Source organism: Penaeus japonicus, unplaced genomic scaffold (genome assembly GCF_977035675.1).
Source record: "Penaeus japonicus unplaced genomic scaffold, GWHDUDI00000001_assembly GWHDUDI00000021, whole genome shotgun sequence".
Classification (NCBI taxonomy): domain Eukaryota; kingdom Metazoa; phylum Arthropoda; class Malacostraca; order Decapoda; family Penaeidae; genus Penaeus; species Penaeus japonicus.
Genome location: NW_028234423.1, coordinates 7504734 through 7519733, shown reverse-complemented (window position 1 = coordinate 7519733; position 15000 = coordinate 7504734). Strand labels below are relative to the sequence as shown.

The window sequence follows — 15000 nt, the reverse complement described above, 5'->3', positions numbered from 1 at the left end:
TTTTTCATCCATTCACTTTCTTTGCAGGGTACCACTAGAAGCCGACAATCTAAGAAACACGCAACTGTAAAATAATGAATAAATAAATAACTTAGTCAAATCTGAGGTATATTTTACTAACCTCCATTCCTCATCGTATTCATAGAAGAAAAAATGGAACACGCATACGGGTATGTTTCTATAAAATGGGACCATTTGAATTATCTAACAAGATAAATACTACCTTCTTTTCAATTTGAAAGTAGATACCTGAAATTCTCCAGGCATACACAGGTGCTATCCAATCTTGAAAAGGGATACAAAGTTTCTAAAGTAAGAGAACCTTGAATTGTTCTTTATATGCTCGGGTTTACAGAGTTGGATTTCTAGAACTTAGTATATCCAGCATATTCGTGTTGGCATTTTAATGGCTTGTCTTTCAAGAGGAGACATAATTTCCTAAGGAAAGTACAGTGCAATACGAGACTATTGTCATATGAAAGCTAGTGAGGTTGCAATATAGATAGATATTTGCGCATTTCCAAATGGGATTGCTAATAGAATCATTATCTAAATAGCAGAAGAAAAGAAATGAACAACTTATCTGTTCTCTCGCTACCTGGTCACTTCCCCTTGCGCAGTTCTCAAAGGGCGGATAATTTGCCTTCCTAGATTTTGCAGAACGGAAAGTTCTCCTGTGTCGGGAAGGTGTACCAAATTCTATCAAATATGTATATATGGTTTACTCTATGTCCTTTCTTCCTTTTTTCCCTGGAAATGTCGAGAGCAATCTGCTGACGGTTGATTTACATAAGTTTGGAACATAGATGAGCCAAGAAAATCTGTAAATTTTATCATAGAAGTTTACGTCCATTAAAATTGTTTCATTGAAACGTTAATATGTAATAAACTGTTTGAACAATGTTTTGTGATAGGAGAAAAAAAACTGCGCAAAAAATTATGTGTTGATTAATTTATCTTTTCTTGATTTCGCATTTCTATAGAAACTATATTTTTTTACCTTCTATTCACTATCTTCCTTTTCACACACAAAAAAGTTCGAAACGCAGTGCTCTTTTTCTCAGAGAGCGATTACTTTAAGTCAAGTAATAATCAACGGACGAAAATTGCCCGAAATCGATGCTGCGAAAAATAAAACATTTACTCATGCGTATAAGTCACATCTTTTTAAGCGGAACATCAGTGAAATTGTTCTGCCGTTGGTGGTGTAACGGCCACTGGTCCACTAGTTCGACCTCCTTCACCTTGATTGCCAACTCCCTCCCCTCCGCCCCTTCCACCTTTTCACACCCCTGATCCATCTCCTTTCACCTATTTTCGGTGCCCATTACTCCCTACCGTGACATCCAAGCGAGTATATAATGCGTGGTGACATGAGCTCTGGCAGTACCTCTGTGTTTCGTGTGCAACAAACATGGTTTACGGAGTGGTAAGTTGTTTGGTCATCAACCGTAAGTGCTGTTTGACGTCGAAACGTCTTTAATGGTAGTGACGATAATGATGATAATTAGTAATAACAATAATGGTGATAATTAATAATAATGCTAATAATAATTAATGATAATGATAATATTTCAACAGCTTTATTAAGGCATATACTATCTTTCAGCGTGTGGCTCTCTTGGCCTTCGTCGTGTTGGTGATGGTGGCACTGTCCCTGGCTGATCCTGGGTACGGCGGTCACGGCGGCCACGGAGGCTACGGAAAGGGAGGACACGGTGGTTATGGAAAAGGTCATGGGGGTCATGGAGGAGGATACGGAAAAGGTCACGGAGGTTACGGACATGGTGGAGGTTATGGCAAAGGACACGGGCATGGAGGACACGGAGGGTATGGCAAAGGACACGGGCATGGAGGACACGGAGGATATGGAAAAGGCCATGGCCATGGAGGACACGGAGGATATGGCAAAGGACATGGCCATGGAGGATACGGACACGGTGGAGGACACGGCGGCGGTTATGGCAAAGGACATGGCGGCGGTGGATACGGACACGGCGGGGGACACGGAGGATATGGAAAGGGACACGGAGGATACGGTAAGGCATCTGTTTTCTTTCATTATTTATGATCACTTAAACGTTCCTGGATGTCGACACTATAACTTACAAACAGAACTCATTAGACAATGAATCATTTTGTTTATTCACCTAATACCATATCTATTTTTTACATCCATTCACTTTCTCTGCAGGGTACCACTAGAAGACGACAATCAAAGAAACACGCAACTGTAAAATAATGAATAAATAAATAACTTAGTCAAGTCTGAGGTATATTTTACTAACCTCCATTCCTCATCGTATTCATAGAAGAAAAAATGGAACACACGCATACGGGTATGTTTCTATAAAATGGGACCATTTGAATTATCTGACAAGATAAATACTACTTTCTTTTCAAGTTGAAAGTAGATACCTGAAATTCTCCAGGCATGTACAGGTGCTATCCAATCTTGAAAAGGGATACAAAGTTTCTGGAGCAAGAAAACCTCGAATTGTTCCTTATATGCTCGGGTTTACAGAGTTGGATTTCTAGAACTTAGTATATCTAGTATATTCACGTTGGCATTTTAATGGCTTGTCTTTCAAGAGGAGACATAACTTTCTAAGGAAAGTGCCGTGCAATACGAGAATATTGTCGTATGAAGGCTAGTGAGGTTACAACATAGATATTTGAGCATTTTCAAATGGGATGACTTAGAGGATCATTATCTTAACATAAAAATAAAAGAAAGGAGGCATGAAAATGGACAACTTATCTGTTCTCTCGCTAATTCGAGCTACCTAGTCACTTCCCTTTGCGCCGTTCTCAATTTGTCCTCCTAGATTTTGCAGAATTGAAAGTTCGCCTGTGTCGGGAAGGTAGATACAAACATTACATATTTTCTGCGTTAAAGATTTTAATTTTCCTTAGATATGATATTCATTGGTATAATTAGTTTCATTAATAATATCCTTATATTAGTCGTTATAATCATGATTATTATCATTATTACTACTGTTACTATCAGAATTAATGTCATTATATTTATCATTATTAATATTGGTGTTATTGCTATTACTACCATTATTGTTGTCGTTATTAATTCTACTATTATCATCGAAATCAATAACAATATCATCATTATCATTAATATGTTTATTAACTTAATTACAACTTCTAACCTTGATAATGGTAATAAAGATGATAATGAAAACGATAATGATCATTTTATTATCATCATTACCACTGCTACTCCTACTACTGATAATGATAATAATAACAATAACAATAATAATGGTAAATATATAATTGGTAACTATAGCAATAATATTTATAATGATTGAAAATTAATGTCAATATTATCAACATTTTATCGTTGGTTTTATATGTGATTCATCCCATCATTGTTAATGTCATTACTAACATTCCCATGATTACTTTCATCATCATGACCTACATTATTTTCATTGTCATTATCATCAATGACATCATTATTGTTGTAATTGATATTGTTTTTTTTTTTAATTCTTATTATCCTTATTGTTATGCAAATTATCATTATTGTTATTATTATCATCTGATTATTTGTAATAGTCGTAGAGGTGTCATTACTGTTATTAACATTACTATTAATGTTATTATCATTACCATAATATTTTTTTTATTGTTCTTAATATCATCATCATTATTAATATCAATATTATCATTATCATCACTAATGTGTTTTATCACTATGATTTTTTGTCATTAGTATCATTATCATAGTCATTATCATTATTCCTATTATCATTACCATAGTTAATGACATTATTGCTACCATTACTATGACCATTATTATAATCCTTATCATAATTAATAGAGTTGTTATTACCATATCAATACTACTCTTATCTATTACCATTATTTTTGTCATTATTACCCTTATCGTTATCATAAATATCATTATGATTATCATTATCATCATTATTATTATTATCATAATCATCATTATTATCATCAGTATTATCATTATCGTTATTCCTATTATCATTATCAAATCATCATTATCTTATAATTGTAATTATTCTATCATTATCTTATTAGCTTTATCATTAGGATCATTATTTTCATATATATATATACATATATATATATATATATATATATATATATATATATATATATATTATATATATATATATATATATATATATATATATCTATATATATATATATATATATATATATATATATATATATATTATATATATGTGTATATATATATATATATATATATATATATATATATATATATATATATATATAAATACACACTGTATATATAACGACATGTGCATACAGCTGATCCTTCTCTTAGCAATTAACTGACTGGAGGCAGCCCTATCCCCTTCAACCCGGCTTTTTTCTTCTTCTTTTTTCTTGGGTTTATACTGTATAAGAAACCTAGACATAAGAGAGAGAGAGAGAGAGAGAGAGAGAGAGAGAGAGAGAGAGAGAGAGAGAGAGAGAGAGAGAGAGAGCGAGCGAAACGATATATACTCTAACGGTGAAGTAGATTCGACAGGAATCATGTATTTACGCTTGTATATATGTATATTTAAGTATATATTTTTTAAGTATATTTTTATGTATATATAATATTTATGAATATATATATATATATATATATATATATATGTATATATATATATATATATATATATATATATATATATATATATGCGTTGTTGATAAACTGCAGATAGGTGGGTAATGTGTATTCAAACTACGAGTAGATTTAGATATAAGTTTATTTGTATGTGCCAAATTCTAGCAAATATGTATATATAGTTTATTTTATCATAGATGTTTACGCGCATTAAAATTGTGAAATAGAAACATTAATATGTAATAAACTGTTTGAATAATTTCTTATGATAGGGAAAACACTGCTGAGTATTATCGATATATGGCTAACGCAAAAAAAAAAAAAAAAAATGTGTTGATTAATTTATCCTTTCTTGATTTCGCATTTCTATACAAACCGTGTTTCTTTTACCTTCTATCCATTCTTTACTTTTTCAAAAAAGAATGGACTTCTATGATCTACTCGATAACAGCATCTACCGTTTTTCAATTCATAGAACGATTACTTTACAGAAACTCAAGTAATAATCAATGGACGAAAATTACCCGAAATCATTACAGCGAAAAAAAATAAAAAATAAAAATATAATAAAAAATTACTCATGTGTATAAGTCACCACATCTTATTAAGCGGAACATCAGTGAATGATTGTTCTGCCTTTGGTGGTGTAGCGGCCACTGGTCCACTAGTTCGACCTCTTCACCTTGATTGTAAACTCCCTCTCCACCGCCCCTTTTCACACCCTTCACCTAATTCCTTTCACCTATTTTCGGTGCCCATTACTTCCTACCGTGACATCCAAGCGAGTATATAATGCGTGGTGACAAGAGCTCTGGCAGTACCTCCGTCTTTCGTGTACAACAAACATGGTTTACGGAGTGGTAAGTTGTTTGGTCATTAACCGAAAGTGCTGTTTGCCGTGGAAACGTCTTTAATCTGGTTATAGAATGATATACATATGCTCTATAAATCAGAGATATGAACACACAGATTATATTGATAACAATAACAATGGTAGTGACGATACTGCTAATGATGATGATTAATATTAACAATAATAATGGTGATAATTAATAATAATGATAAGAATTAATTAAAATGATAATGATATTATTTGAACAGCTTTATTAATGTATATACTATCTTTTAGCGTGTGGCTCTCTTGGCCTTCGTCGTGTTGGTGATGGTGGCACTGTCCCTGGCCGATCCTGGGTACGGCGGTCACGGGGGCCACGGAGGCTACGGAAAGGGAGGTCACGGTGGCTATGGAAAAGGTCATGGTGGTCATGGAGGAGGATACGGAAAAGGTCACGGAGGTTACGGACATGGTGGAGGTTATGGCAAAGGACATGGGCATGGAGGACATGGAGGGTATGGAAAAGGCCATGGCCATGGAGGACACGGAGGATATGGCAAAGGACATGGTCATGGAGGATACGGACACGATGGAGGACACGGCGGCGGTTATGGCAAAGGACATGGCGGCGGTGGATACGGACACGGCGGAGGACACGGAGGGTATGGAAAGGGACACGGAGGATACGGTAAGGCATCTGTTTTCTTTAATTATTTATGATCAATTAAACATTCCTGGATGTTGAAACTAGAACTTACAAACAGAACTCAGTAGAGTAGAATCATTTTGTTTATTCACTTAATACCATATCTATTTTTTCATCCATTCACTTTCTTTTCAGGGTACCACTAGGAGCCGACAATCTAAGAAACACGCAACTGTAAAATAATGAATAAATAAATAACTTAGTAAAATCTGAGGTATATTTTACTAACCTCCATTCCTCATCGTATTCATAGAAGAAAAAGTGCAACACACGCACACGGGTATGTTTCTATAAAATGGGACCATTTGAATTATCTGACAAGATAAATACTACTTTCTTTTCAATTTGAAAGTAGATACCTAAAATTATCCAGGCATACACAGGCGCTATCCAATCTTGAAAAGGGATACCAAGTTTCTAGAGTAAGAGAACCTTGAATTGTTCCTTATATGCTCGGGTTTACAGAGTTGGATTTCTAGAACTTAGTATATCCAGTGTATTCGTGTTGGCATTTTAATGGCTTGTCTTTCAAGAGGAGACATTACTTTCTAAGGAAAGTGCCGTGCAATACGAGAATATTGTCGTATGAAGCCTAGTGAGGTTACAACATAGATATTTGAGCATTTTCAAATGGGATTACTTAGAGGATCATTATCTTAACATAAAAATAAAAGAAAGGAGGCATGAAAATGGACAACTTATCTGTTCTCTCGCTAATTCGAGCTACCTGGGGGACAATTTGCCTTCCAAGATTTTGCAGAATCCTGTGTCGGGAAGGTGGATACAAACATTACTTATTTTCTGCGTATAAATTTTAAACTTCTTTAGATATAATATTCATTGATATAATTATTTTAATTGATATTATCCTTATTATTCTGGTTATTATAATTATGATTATTTTTATTATTATTACTATTCCTATTATTATCAGAATTAATGCTGTTATTATCTTTATCATGATTGATATCGCTGTTATTGTTATTATTATCATTATAGTTGTTATCATTATTAATTCTACTATTATTATCGAAATCATTAACAATATCATCATTATTATTACTATAATGATTAACTTAATTACTACTTCTAACATTGATAATGATAATAAAGATGATGATAATGATAAAGTTATTATCATCACAATCACTACTACTACTGATAATGATAATAATAATAACAATAATGATAGTAGATGTATTATTGATAGCTATAGCAACAATATTAATAACGATGAAAATGATAATGTCATTATTATCAACAATCTGTTGTTGTTTTTATATATCATGATTCATACCATTATTGTTGATATTAACATTATCAATACCAATGTTATTATCACCATGACAAACAATTACAATTAGTGTTATCATTACTATCATTCCCATGATTATTTTCATCATTATCATTATCTACATTTTCATTGTCATTATCATTATTGACATCACTATTGTTGTAATCAATATTGTTGGTATCTTTTATACTCTTATTAACCTTCTTGTTATGCAAATTATTATTATTGTTATAATTATCATCCTTATTGTTTGTAATTGTCGTAGAGGTGTCATTACTGTTATTAATATTACTATTGCTGTTATTATCATTATCATCGATATTTTTTATTATTCTTAATACCATCATCATTATTATTATCAATGTTGTCCTTATCATCACTGTTGAGTCTCATTACTCTTATTTCTTATCATTAGTATCATTATCATAGTCATTATCATTATTCCTATCATCATAGTTAATGACATTATTGCTACCATTACTAAGACCATTATTATTAGCCTTATCATCATAGAGATAGTTGTTATTGTCATATCAATACTACTATTATCTATTACCATTATTTCTATCATCATTACCCTTACCGTTATCATAAATATCATTATGATTATTATTATCAGTATTATCATTATCATAATCATCATTACCATTGCTCTTATTATCATCACCATTATCTTATAACTGTAATTATTTTGACTATCATTATCTTATTAGTTTTATTATTAGGATAATTATTTTCCTATAAATATAACAACATGCACATACAGCAGATCCTTCTCTTAGCAATGAATTGACTGGAGGCAGCGCTATCTCTTCCACCTGGCTTTTTTTCTTTTCTCTTTTTTTTCCTGGGCTTGTACTGTATAAGAAAAATAGACAAAAAAGGTAGAGAGAGGAGAGAGAGAGCGAAACGACATATATTCTAGAGTGCTCTTCCAGAAAGACAGTGTAGTAGATTTGACAGGAAACATGTATTTACGCTCGTATATATGTATACTTAAGTATATATATTTAAGTATATTCATATATACGTGTAATGTTTAGGAATATATATACAAATATGCACACTACAGTATAGTTTAGATACTAATAGCAATATAAGGTATAGCGTTGTTGATAAACTGTAGGTAGGTGAGTAATGTGTATTAAAACTACGTATAGATTTAGATACAAGCTTATTTGTATGTGCCAAATTCTAGCAAATATGTATATATAGTTTACTCTATGTCCTTTCTTCCTTTTTTTCCCCTGGAAATGTCGAGAGCAATCTGCTGACGGTTGATTTACATCAGTTGGAAACATAGATGAACCGAGAAAATCTGTAAATTTTATCATAGAAGTTTACGCCCATTAAAGTTGTTTAATTGATAGAAACGTTAATATGTAATAAACTGTTTGAACAATGTTTTGTGCTCTTCATAGAACGATTACTTTAAGTCATGTAATAATCAATGGACGAAAATTGCACGAAACCGTTGCAGCGAAAAAAACAAAACAAAACAAAAAAAATTACTCATGCGTATAAGTCACCACATCTTTTTAAGCGGAACATCAGTGAATGATTGTTCTGCCGTTGATGGTGTAACGGCCACTGGTCCACTAGTTCGACCTCCTTCACCTTAATTGCCAACTCCCTCCCCTCCGCCCCCTCCATCTTTTCACACCCCTCACCCAACTCCTTTCACCTATTTTCGGTGCCCATTACTCCCTACCGTGACATCCAAGCGAGTATATAATGCGTGGTGACATGAGCTCTGGCAGTACCTCTGTGTTTCGTGTACAACAGACATGGTTTACGGAGTGGTGAGTTGTTTGGTCATCAACCGAAAGTGCTGTTTGACATCGAAACGTCTTTAATCTGGTTATAGAATGATATACATATGCTCTATAAACCTGATCATGTTAATGATAATGATAATATTTGAACAGCTTTATTAATGTACATAATATCTTTCAGCGTGTGGCCCTCTTGGTCTTCGTTGTGTTGGTGATGGTGGCACTGTCCCTGGCCGATCCTGGGTACGGCGGTCACGGGGGCCACGGAGGCTACGGAAAGGGAGGTCACGGGGGCTATGGAAAAGGTCATGGGGGTCATGGAGGAGGATACGGAAAAGGTCACGGAGGTTACGGACATGGTGGAGGTTATGGCAAAGGACACGGGCATGGAGGACACGGAGGATATGGAAAAGGCCATGGCCATGGAGGACACGGAGGATATGGCAAAGGACATGGCCATGGAGGATACGGACACGGCGGAGGACACGGCGGCGGTTATGGCAAAGGACATGGCGGCGGTGGATATGGACACGGCGGAGGACACGGAGGGTATGGAAAAGGACACGGAGGATACGGTAAGACATCTGTTTTATTCAACTATTTAGGATCACTTAAACGTTCCTGGATGTCGACACTATAACTTACAAACGGAACTAATTAAAGCATGAATCATTTTGTTTATTCACCTAATACCATATCTATTTTTCCTCTATTCACTTTCTCTGCAGGGTACCACTAGAAGCCGACAATTTTCTGGAGCAAGAAAACCTCGAATTGTTCCTTATATGCTCGGGTTTACAGAGTTGGATTTCTAGAACTTAGTATATCTAGTATATTCACGTTGGCATTTTAATGGCTTGTCTTTCAAGAGGAGGCATTACTTCCTAAGGAAAGTGCAGTGCAGTACAAGAATATTGTCGTATGAAGGCTAGTGAGGTAGCAATATAGATAGACATTTGTGCATTTCCAAATGGGATTGCTTAGAGGATCATTATCTAAGCATAAGAATAAAAGAAAGGACGCATGGAAATGGACAACTCCTTACCTGTTCTCTCGCTAATTCGAGCTACCTGGGGACAATTTGCCTTCCTTGATTTTACAGAATGGAGAGTTTTCCTGTGTCGGGAAGATGGATTCAAACATTAATTATTTTCTGTGTTAAAGTTTTTGACTTCTTTAGATATGATATTCATTGATATAATTATTTTCATTAATATTATCCTTTTCATTTTGGTTATCATAACCATGACTATTATTATTATCATTCCTATTATTAGCAGAATTAATGTTGTCATTATCTTTATCATTATTAATATCGCTATTATTGTTATCATCATTATAGTTGTTATCATTATCAATTCTACTATTATCGAAATCATTTACAATATCGTCATTATCATTACTATAATTATTAAGTTAATTACTACTTCTAACATTGATAATGATAATAAAGATGATAATGATAATGTTATTATTATCATTACCACTGCTACTACTACTACTGATAATGATAACAATGATGACAATAATGTTAGTGGATATATTATTGATAACTCTAGCAACAATATTAATAATGATGAAAATGATAATGTCATTATTATCAACATTTGTTTGTTTTTATATCATGATTCATCCCATCATTGTTGATGTTAACATTATCAATACCATTACTATCATTCACATGATTTCTTTCATCATTATCATTATAATTATCTACTTTATTTTCATTGTCATTATCATTACTGATATCACTATTGTTGTAATCAATCTTGTTTGTATTTTTTATGGTCTTATTATCCTTTTTGATATGTAAATTATTATTATTATTATTATCATTATCATCCTTATTGTTTGTAATTGTTGTAGAGGTGTCATTACTGATATGAATATTACTATTGCTGATATCATCATCATCCTCGTTATTTCTTATCATTCTTAATACCATCATTATTATTATTATCAATATTGTCATTATCACCACTGTTGTGTTTTATTACTATTATTTTTATCATTAGTATCATTATTATCTTAGTCACTATCATTATTCCTATCTTCATTATCATAGTTAATGACATTATTGCTACCATTATTAAGACCATTATTATTAGCCTTATCATCATTGAGATAGTTGTTATTATCATATCAAAACTACTATTATCTATTACAATTATTTTTATCATTATTACCCTTATCGTTATCATAAATACCATTATGATTATTATCTTTATCAGTATTATCATTATAATAAGCATCATTATTATCAGTATTATCATTACTGTTATTCTTATTACCATCCTTATTTTATCATTATCATCATCTTATCATTATCTTATAAGTGTAATTATTTTGTTGGCTATCATTATCTTATGATTTTGCTATTAAGATCATTATTTTCCTATAAATATAACGATATGTACACACAGCTGATCCTTCTCTTGGCAATGAATTGACTGGAGGCAGCCCTATCTCTTCCACCCGGCTTTTTTTCTTTTCTCTTTTTTCCTAGGCTTATACTGTATTAGAAACCCAGACAAAAAAGATAGAGAGAGGAGAGAGACAGAGAACATATATTCTAGAGTGCTTTTCCAGAAAAAAACAACAATGAAGTACATTTATTTACGTTTGTATATATGTATACTTAAGTATATATATTTAAGTATATTCATATATACGTGTAATATTTAGGGATATATATATATACAAATATGTACACTACAGTACATTTTAGATACACATAGCAATATAAAGTATAGCATTGTTGATAAACTGTAGGTTTGTGGGTAATGTGTATTAAAACTACGTATAGATTTAGATACAAGCCTAATTTGTGGGTACCAAATTCTAGAAAATATGTATGTATAGTTTACTCTATGTCCTTTCTTTTTTTCCCCCTGGAAATGTCGATAACAATCTGCTAACGGTTGATTTACATAAGTTGTTGGTAACATAGATGAGCCGAGAAAATCTGTAAAGTTTATCATAGATGTTTACGCGCATTAAAATTGTTTAATTGAAACGTTAATATGTAATAAACTGTTTGAATAATGTCTTGTGATAGGAACAACAAATTGCTGTGTATCACTGATACAGGGCTAGCGCAAAAGAAGTGTTCATTTATTATTTCTTGATTTCTAATTTCTATAGAAACCGTGTTTCTTTTACCTTCCATTCATATCTTCTCCACACAAAAAAAGTTCAAAACGCAGTTCTCTTTTCTTCAGAGAACGATTACTTTAAGTCAAATAATAATAATTGGACAAACATTGCCCGAAATCGTTCCAGCGAAAAAAAAGAATATTTACTCATGTGTCAAAACATCTTATTAAGCGGAATATCAGTGAATGATTGTTCTGCCGTTGATGGTGTAACGGTCTACTAGTTCGACCTCCTTCACCTTGATTACCAATTCCCTTCCCTCCGCTCCCTCCACCTTTTCACACCCCTCACCCAACTCCTTTCACCTATTTTCGGTACCCATTAACCCCTACCGTGACATCCAAGTGAGTATATAATGCGTGGTGACAATGAGCTCTGGCAGTACCTCTGTGTTTCGTGTACAACAAACATGGTTTACGGAGTGGTAAGTTGTTTGGTCATCAACCGAAAGTGCTGTTTGATGTCGAAACGACTTTAATCTGGTTATAGAATGATATACATATGCTCTATAAACCTAAGACATGCACATAGATGATATTGATAACAATAACAATGGTAGTGACTATAATGATAATGATGATAATTAGTAATAACAAAAATAATGGTGATAATTAATAATTAATGATAATGATAATATTTGAACAGCTTTATTAATGTATATACTATCTTTTAGCGTGTGGCCCTCTTGGCCTTCGTCGTGTTGGTGATGGTGGCACTGTCCCTGGCCGATCCTGGGTACGGCGGTTACGGGGGCCACGGAGGCTACGGAAAGGGAGGTCACGGTGGTCATGGGGGTCATGGAGGAGGATACGGAAAAGGTCACGGAGGTTACGGACACGGAGGAGGTTATGGCAAAGGACACGGGCATGGAGGACACGGAGGGTATGGAAAAGGCCATGGCCATGGAGGACACGGAGGATATGGCAAAGGACATGGTCATGGAGGATACGGACACGGCGGAGGACACAGTGGCGGTTATGGCAAAGGGCATGGTGGCGGTGGATACGGACACGGCGGAGGACACGGAGGGTATGGAAAGGGACACGGAGGATACGGTAAGACATCTGTTTTCTTCAACTACCTGTGATCACTTAAACGTTCCTGGATGTCGACACTATGACTTACAAACAGAACTCATTAGAGCATGAATCATTTTGTTTATTTACCATATCTATTTTTTTCATCTATTCACCTTCTTTGCAGGGTACCACTAGAAGACGACAATCTAAGAACCACGCAACTGTAAAATAATGAATAAATAAATATATATATATATATATATGTATATATATATATATATATATATATATATATATATATATATATATATATATATATATATATATATATATATATATATATATATATATATATATATATATATATATATATATATATATATATATATATATATATATATATATATATATATATATATATATATATATATATATATATATATATATATATATATATATATATATATATATATATATATATATATATATATATATATATATATATATATATATATATATATATATATATATATATATATATATATATATATATATATATATATATATATATATATATATATATATATATATATATATATATATATATATATATATATATATATATATATATATATATATATATATATATATATATATATATATATATATATATATATATATATATATATATATATATATATATATATATATATATATATGTATATATATATATATATATATATATATATATATATATATTTATATATATATATATATATATATATATATATATATATATATATATATATATATATATATATATATATATATATATATATATATATATATATATATATATATATATATATATATATATATATATATATATATATATATATATATATATATATATATATATATATATATATATATATATATATATATATATATATATATATATATATATATATATATATATATATATATATATATATATATATATATATATATATATATATATATATATATATATATATATATATATATATATATATATATATATATATATATATATATATATATATATATATATATATATATATATATATATATATATATATATATATATATATATATATATATATATATATATATATATATATATATATATATATATATATATATATATATATATATATATATATATATATATATATATATATATATATATATATATATATATATATATATATATATATATATATATATATATATATATATATATATATATATATATATATATATATATATATATATATATATATATATATATATATATATATATATATATATATATATATATATATATATATATATATATATATATATATATATATATATATATATATATATATATATATATATATATATATATATATATATATATATATATATATATATATATATATATATATATATATATATATATATATATATATATATATATATATATATATATATATATATATATATATATATATATATATATATATATATATATATATATATATATATATATATA

The 15000-nt window shown here is 30.7% G+C and overlaps 4 protein-coding genes across 8 annotated transcripts in view; all 4 read left to right on the top strand.

Moving 5' to 3' along the window:
• Nucleotides 1-91, top strand: part of LOC122257166 (uncharacterized) — a 1054-nt gene extending 963 nt beyond the window's left edge. For both annotated transcript variants that reach the window (XM_086548621.1, XM_043022265.2), the window contains one exon: nt 28-91. In XM_086548621.1, the coding sequence (XP_086404747.1) occupies nt 28-38 (11 nt within the window). In that variant the 3' untranslated portion in view covers nt 39-91. The remainder of the gene's footprint in view (nt 1-27) is intronic.
• A 1265-nt stretch (nt 92-1356) lies between these two features.
• Nucleotides 1357-2272, top strand: LOC122257167 (uncharacterized). Of its 2 annotated transcripts, XM_086548619.1 has the most exons (4): nt 1357-1429; nt 1610-1793; nt 1830-2039; nt 2195-2272. In XM_086548619.1, exons 1-4 carry the CDS (start codon nt 1415-1417, stop codon nt 2203-2205), a joined length of 420 nt encoding a protein of 139 aa, XP_086404745.1. In that variant the 5' UTR covers nt 1357-1414; the 3' UTR covers nt 2206-2272. The 2 variants fall into 2 exon arrangements, with proteins under 2 accessions (XP_086404745.1, XP_086404744.1); XM_086548618.1 differs by having other exon boundaries at nt 1610-2039.
• A 3083-nt stretch (nt 2273-5355) lies between these two features.
• LOC147469432 (uncharacterized) lies at nt 5356-6382 on the top strand. The gene is made up of 3 exons (XM_086548617.1): nt 5356-5493; nt 5763-6156; nt 6310-6382. Exons 1-3 carry the CDS (start codon nt 5479-5481, stop codon nt 6318-6320), a joined length of 420 nt encoding a protein of 139 aa, XP_086404743.1. The 5' UTR covers nt 5356-5478; the 3' UTR covers nt 6321-6382.
• A 2854-nt stretch (nt 6383-9236) lies between these two features.
• On the top strand, nt 9237-13666 carry LOC122257164 (uncharacterized). 3 transcript variants are annotated; one of them, XM_086548616.1, is made up of 3 exons: nt 9237-9270; nt 9425-9818; nt 13603-13664. In XM_086548616.1, the coding sequence occupies exons 1-3, from the start codon at nt 9256-9258 to the stop codon at nt 13611-13613; spliced, it is 420 nt and encodes a 139-aa protein (XP_086404742.1). In that variant the 5' UTR covers nt 9237-9255; the 3' UTR covers nt 13614-13664. The 3 variants fall into 3 exon arrangements, with proteins under 3 accessions (XP_086404742.1, XP_042878198.2, XP_086404741.1); XM_043022264.2 differs by lacking the exon at nt 13603-13664 and adding an exon at nt 9972-9993; XM_086548615.1 differs by lacking the exons at nt 9237-9270; nt 9425-9818 and adding exons at nt 12724-12823; nt 13073-13454 and having other exon boundaries at nt 13603-13666.
• Nucleotides 13667-15000: the final 1334 nt, after the last annotated feature.

Excerpts from the sequence above, each read along its gene's own strand:
- LOC122257164 (XM_086548615.1), top strand. The coding sequence starts at position 12,755 with ATGCGTGGTGACAATGAGCTCTGGCAGTACCTCTGTGTTTCGTGTACA. Across the intron at positions 12,824-13,072 it reads CAAACATGGTTTACGGAGTG|CGTGTGGCCCTCTTGGCCTT; the intron begins GTAAGTTGTTTG and ends ACTATCTTTTAG.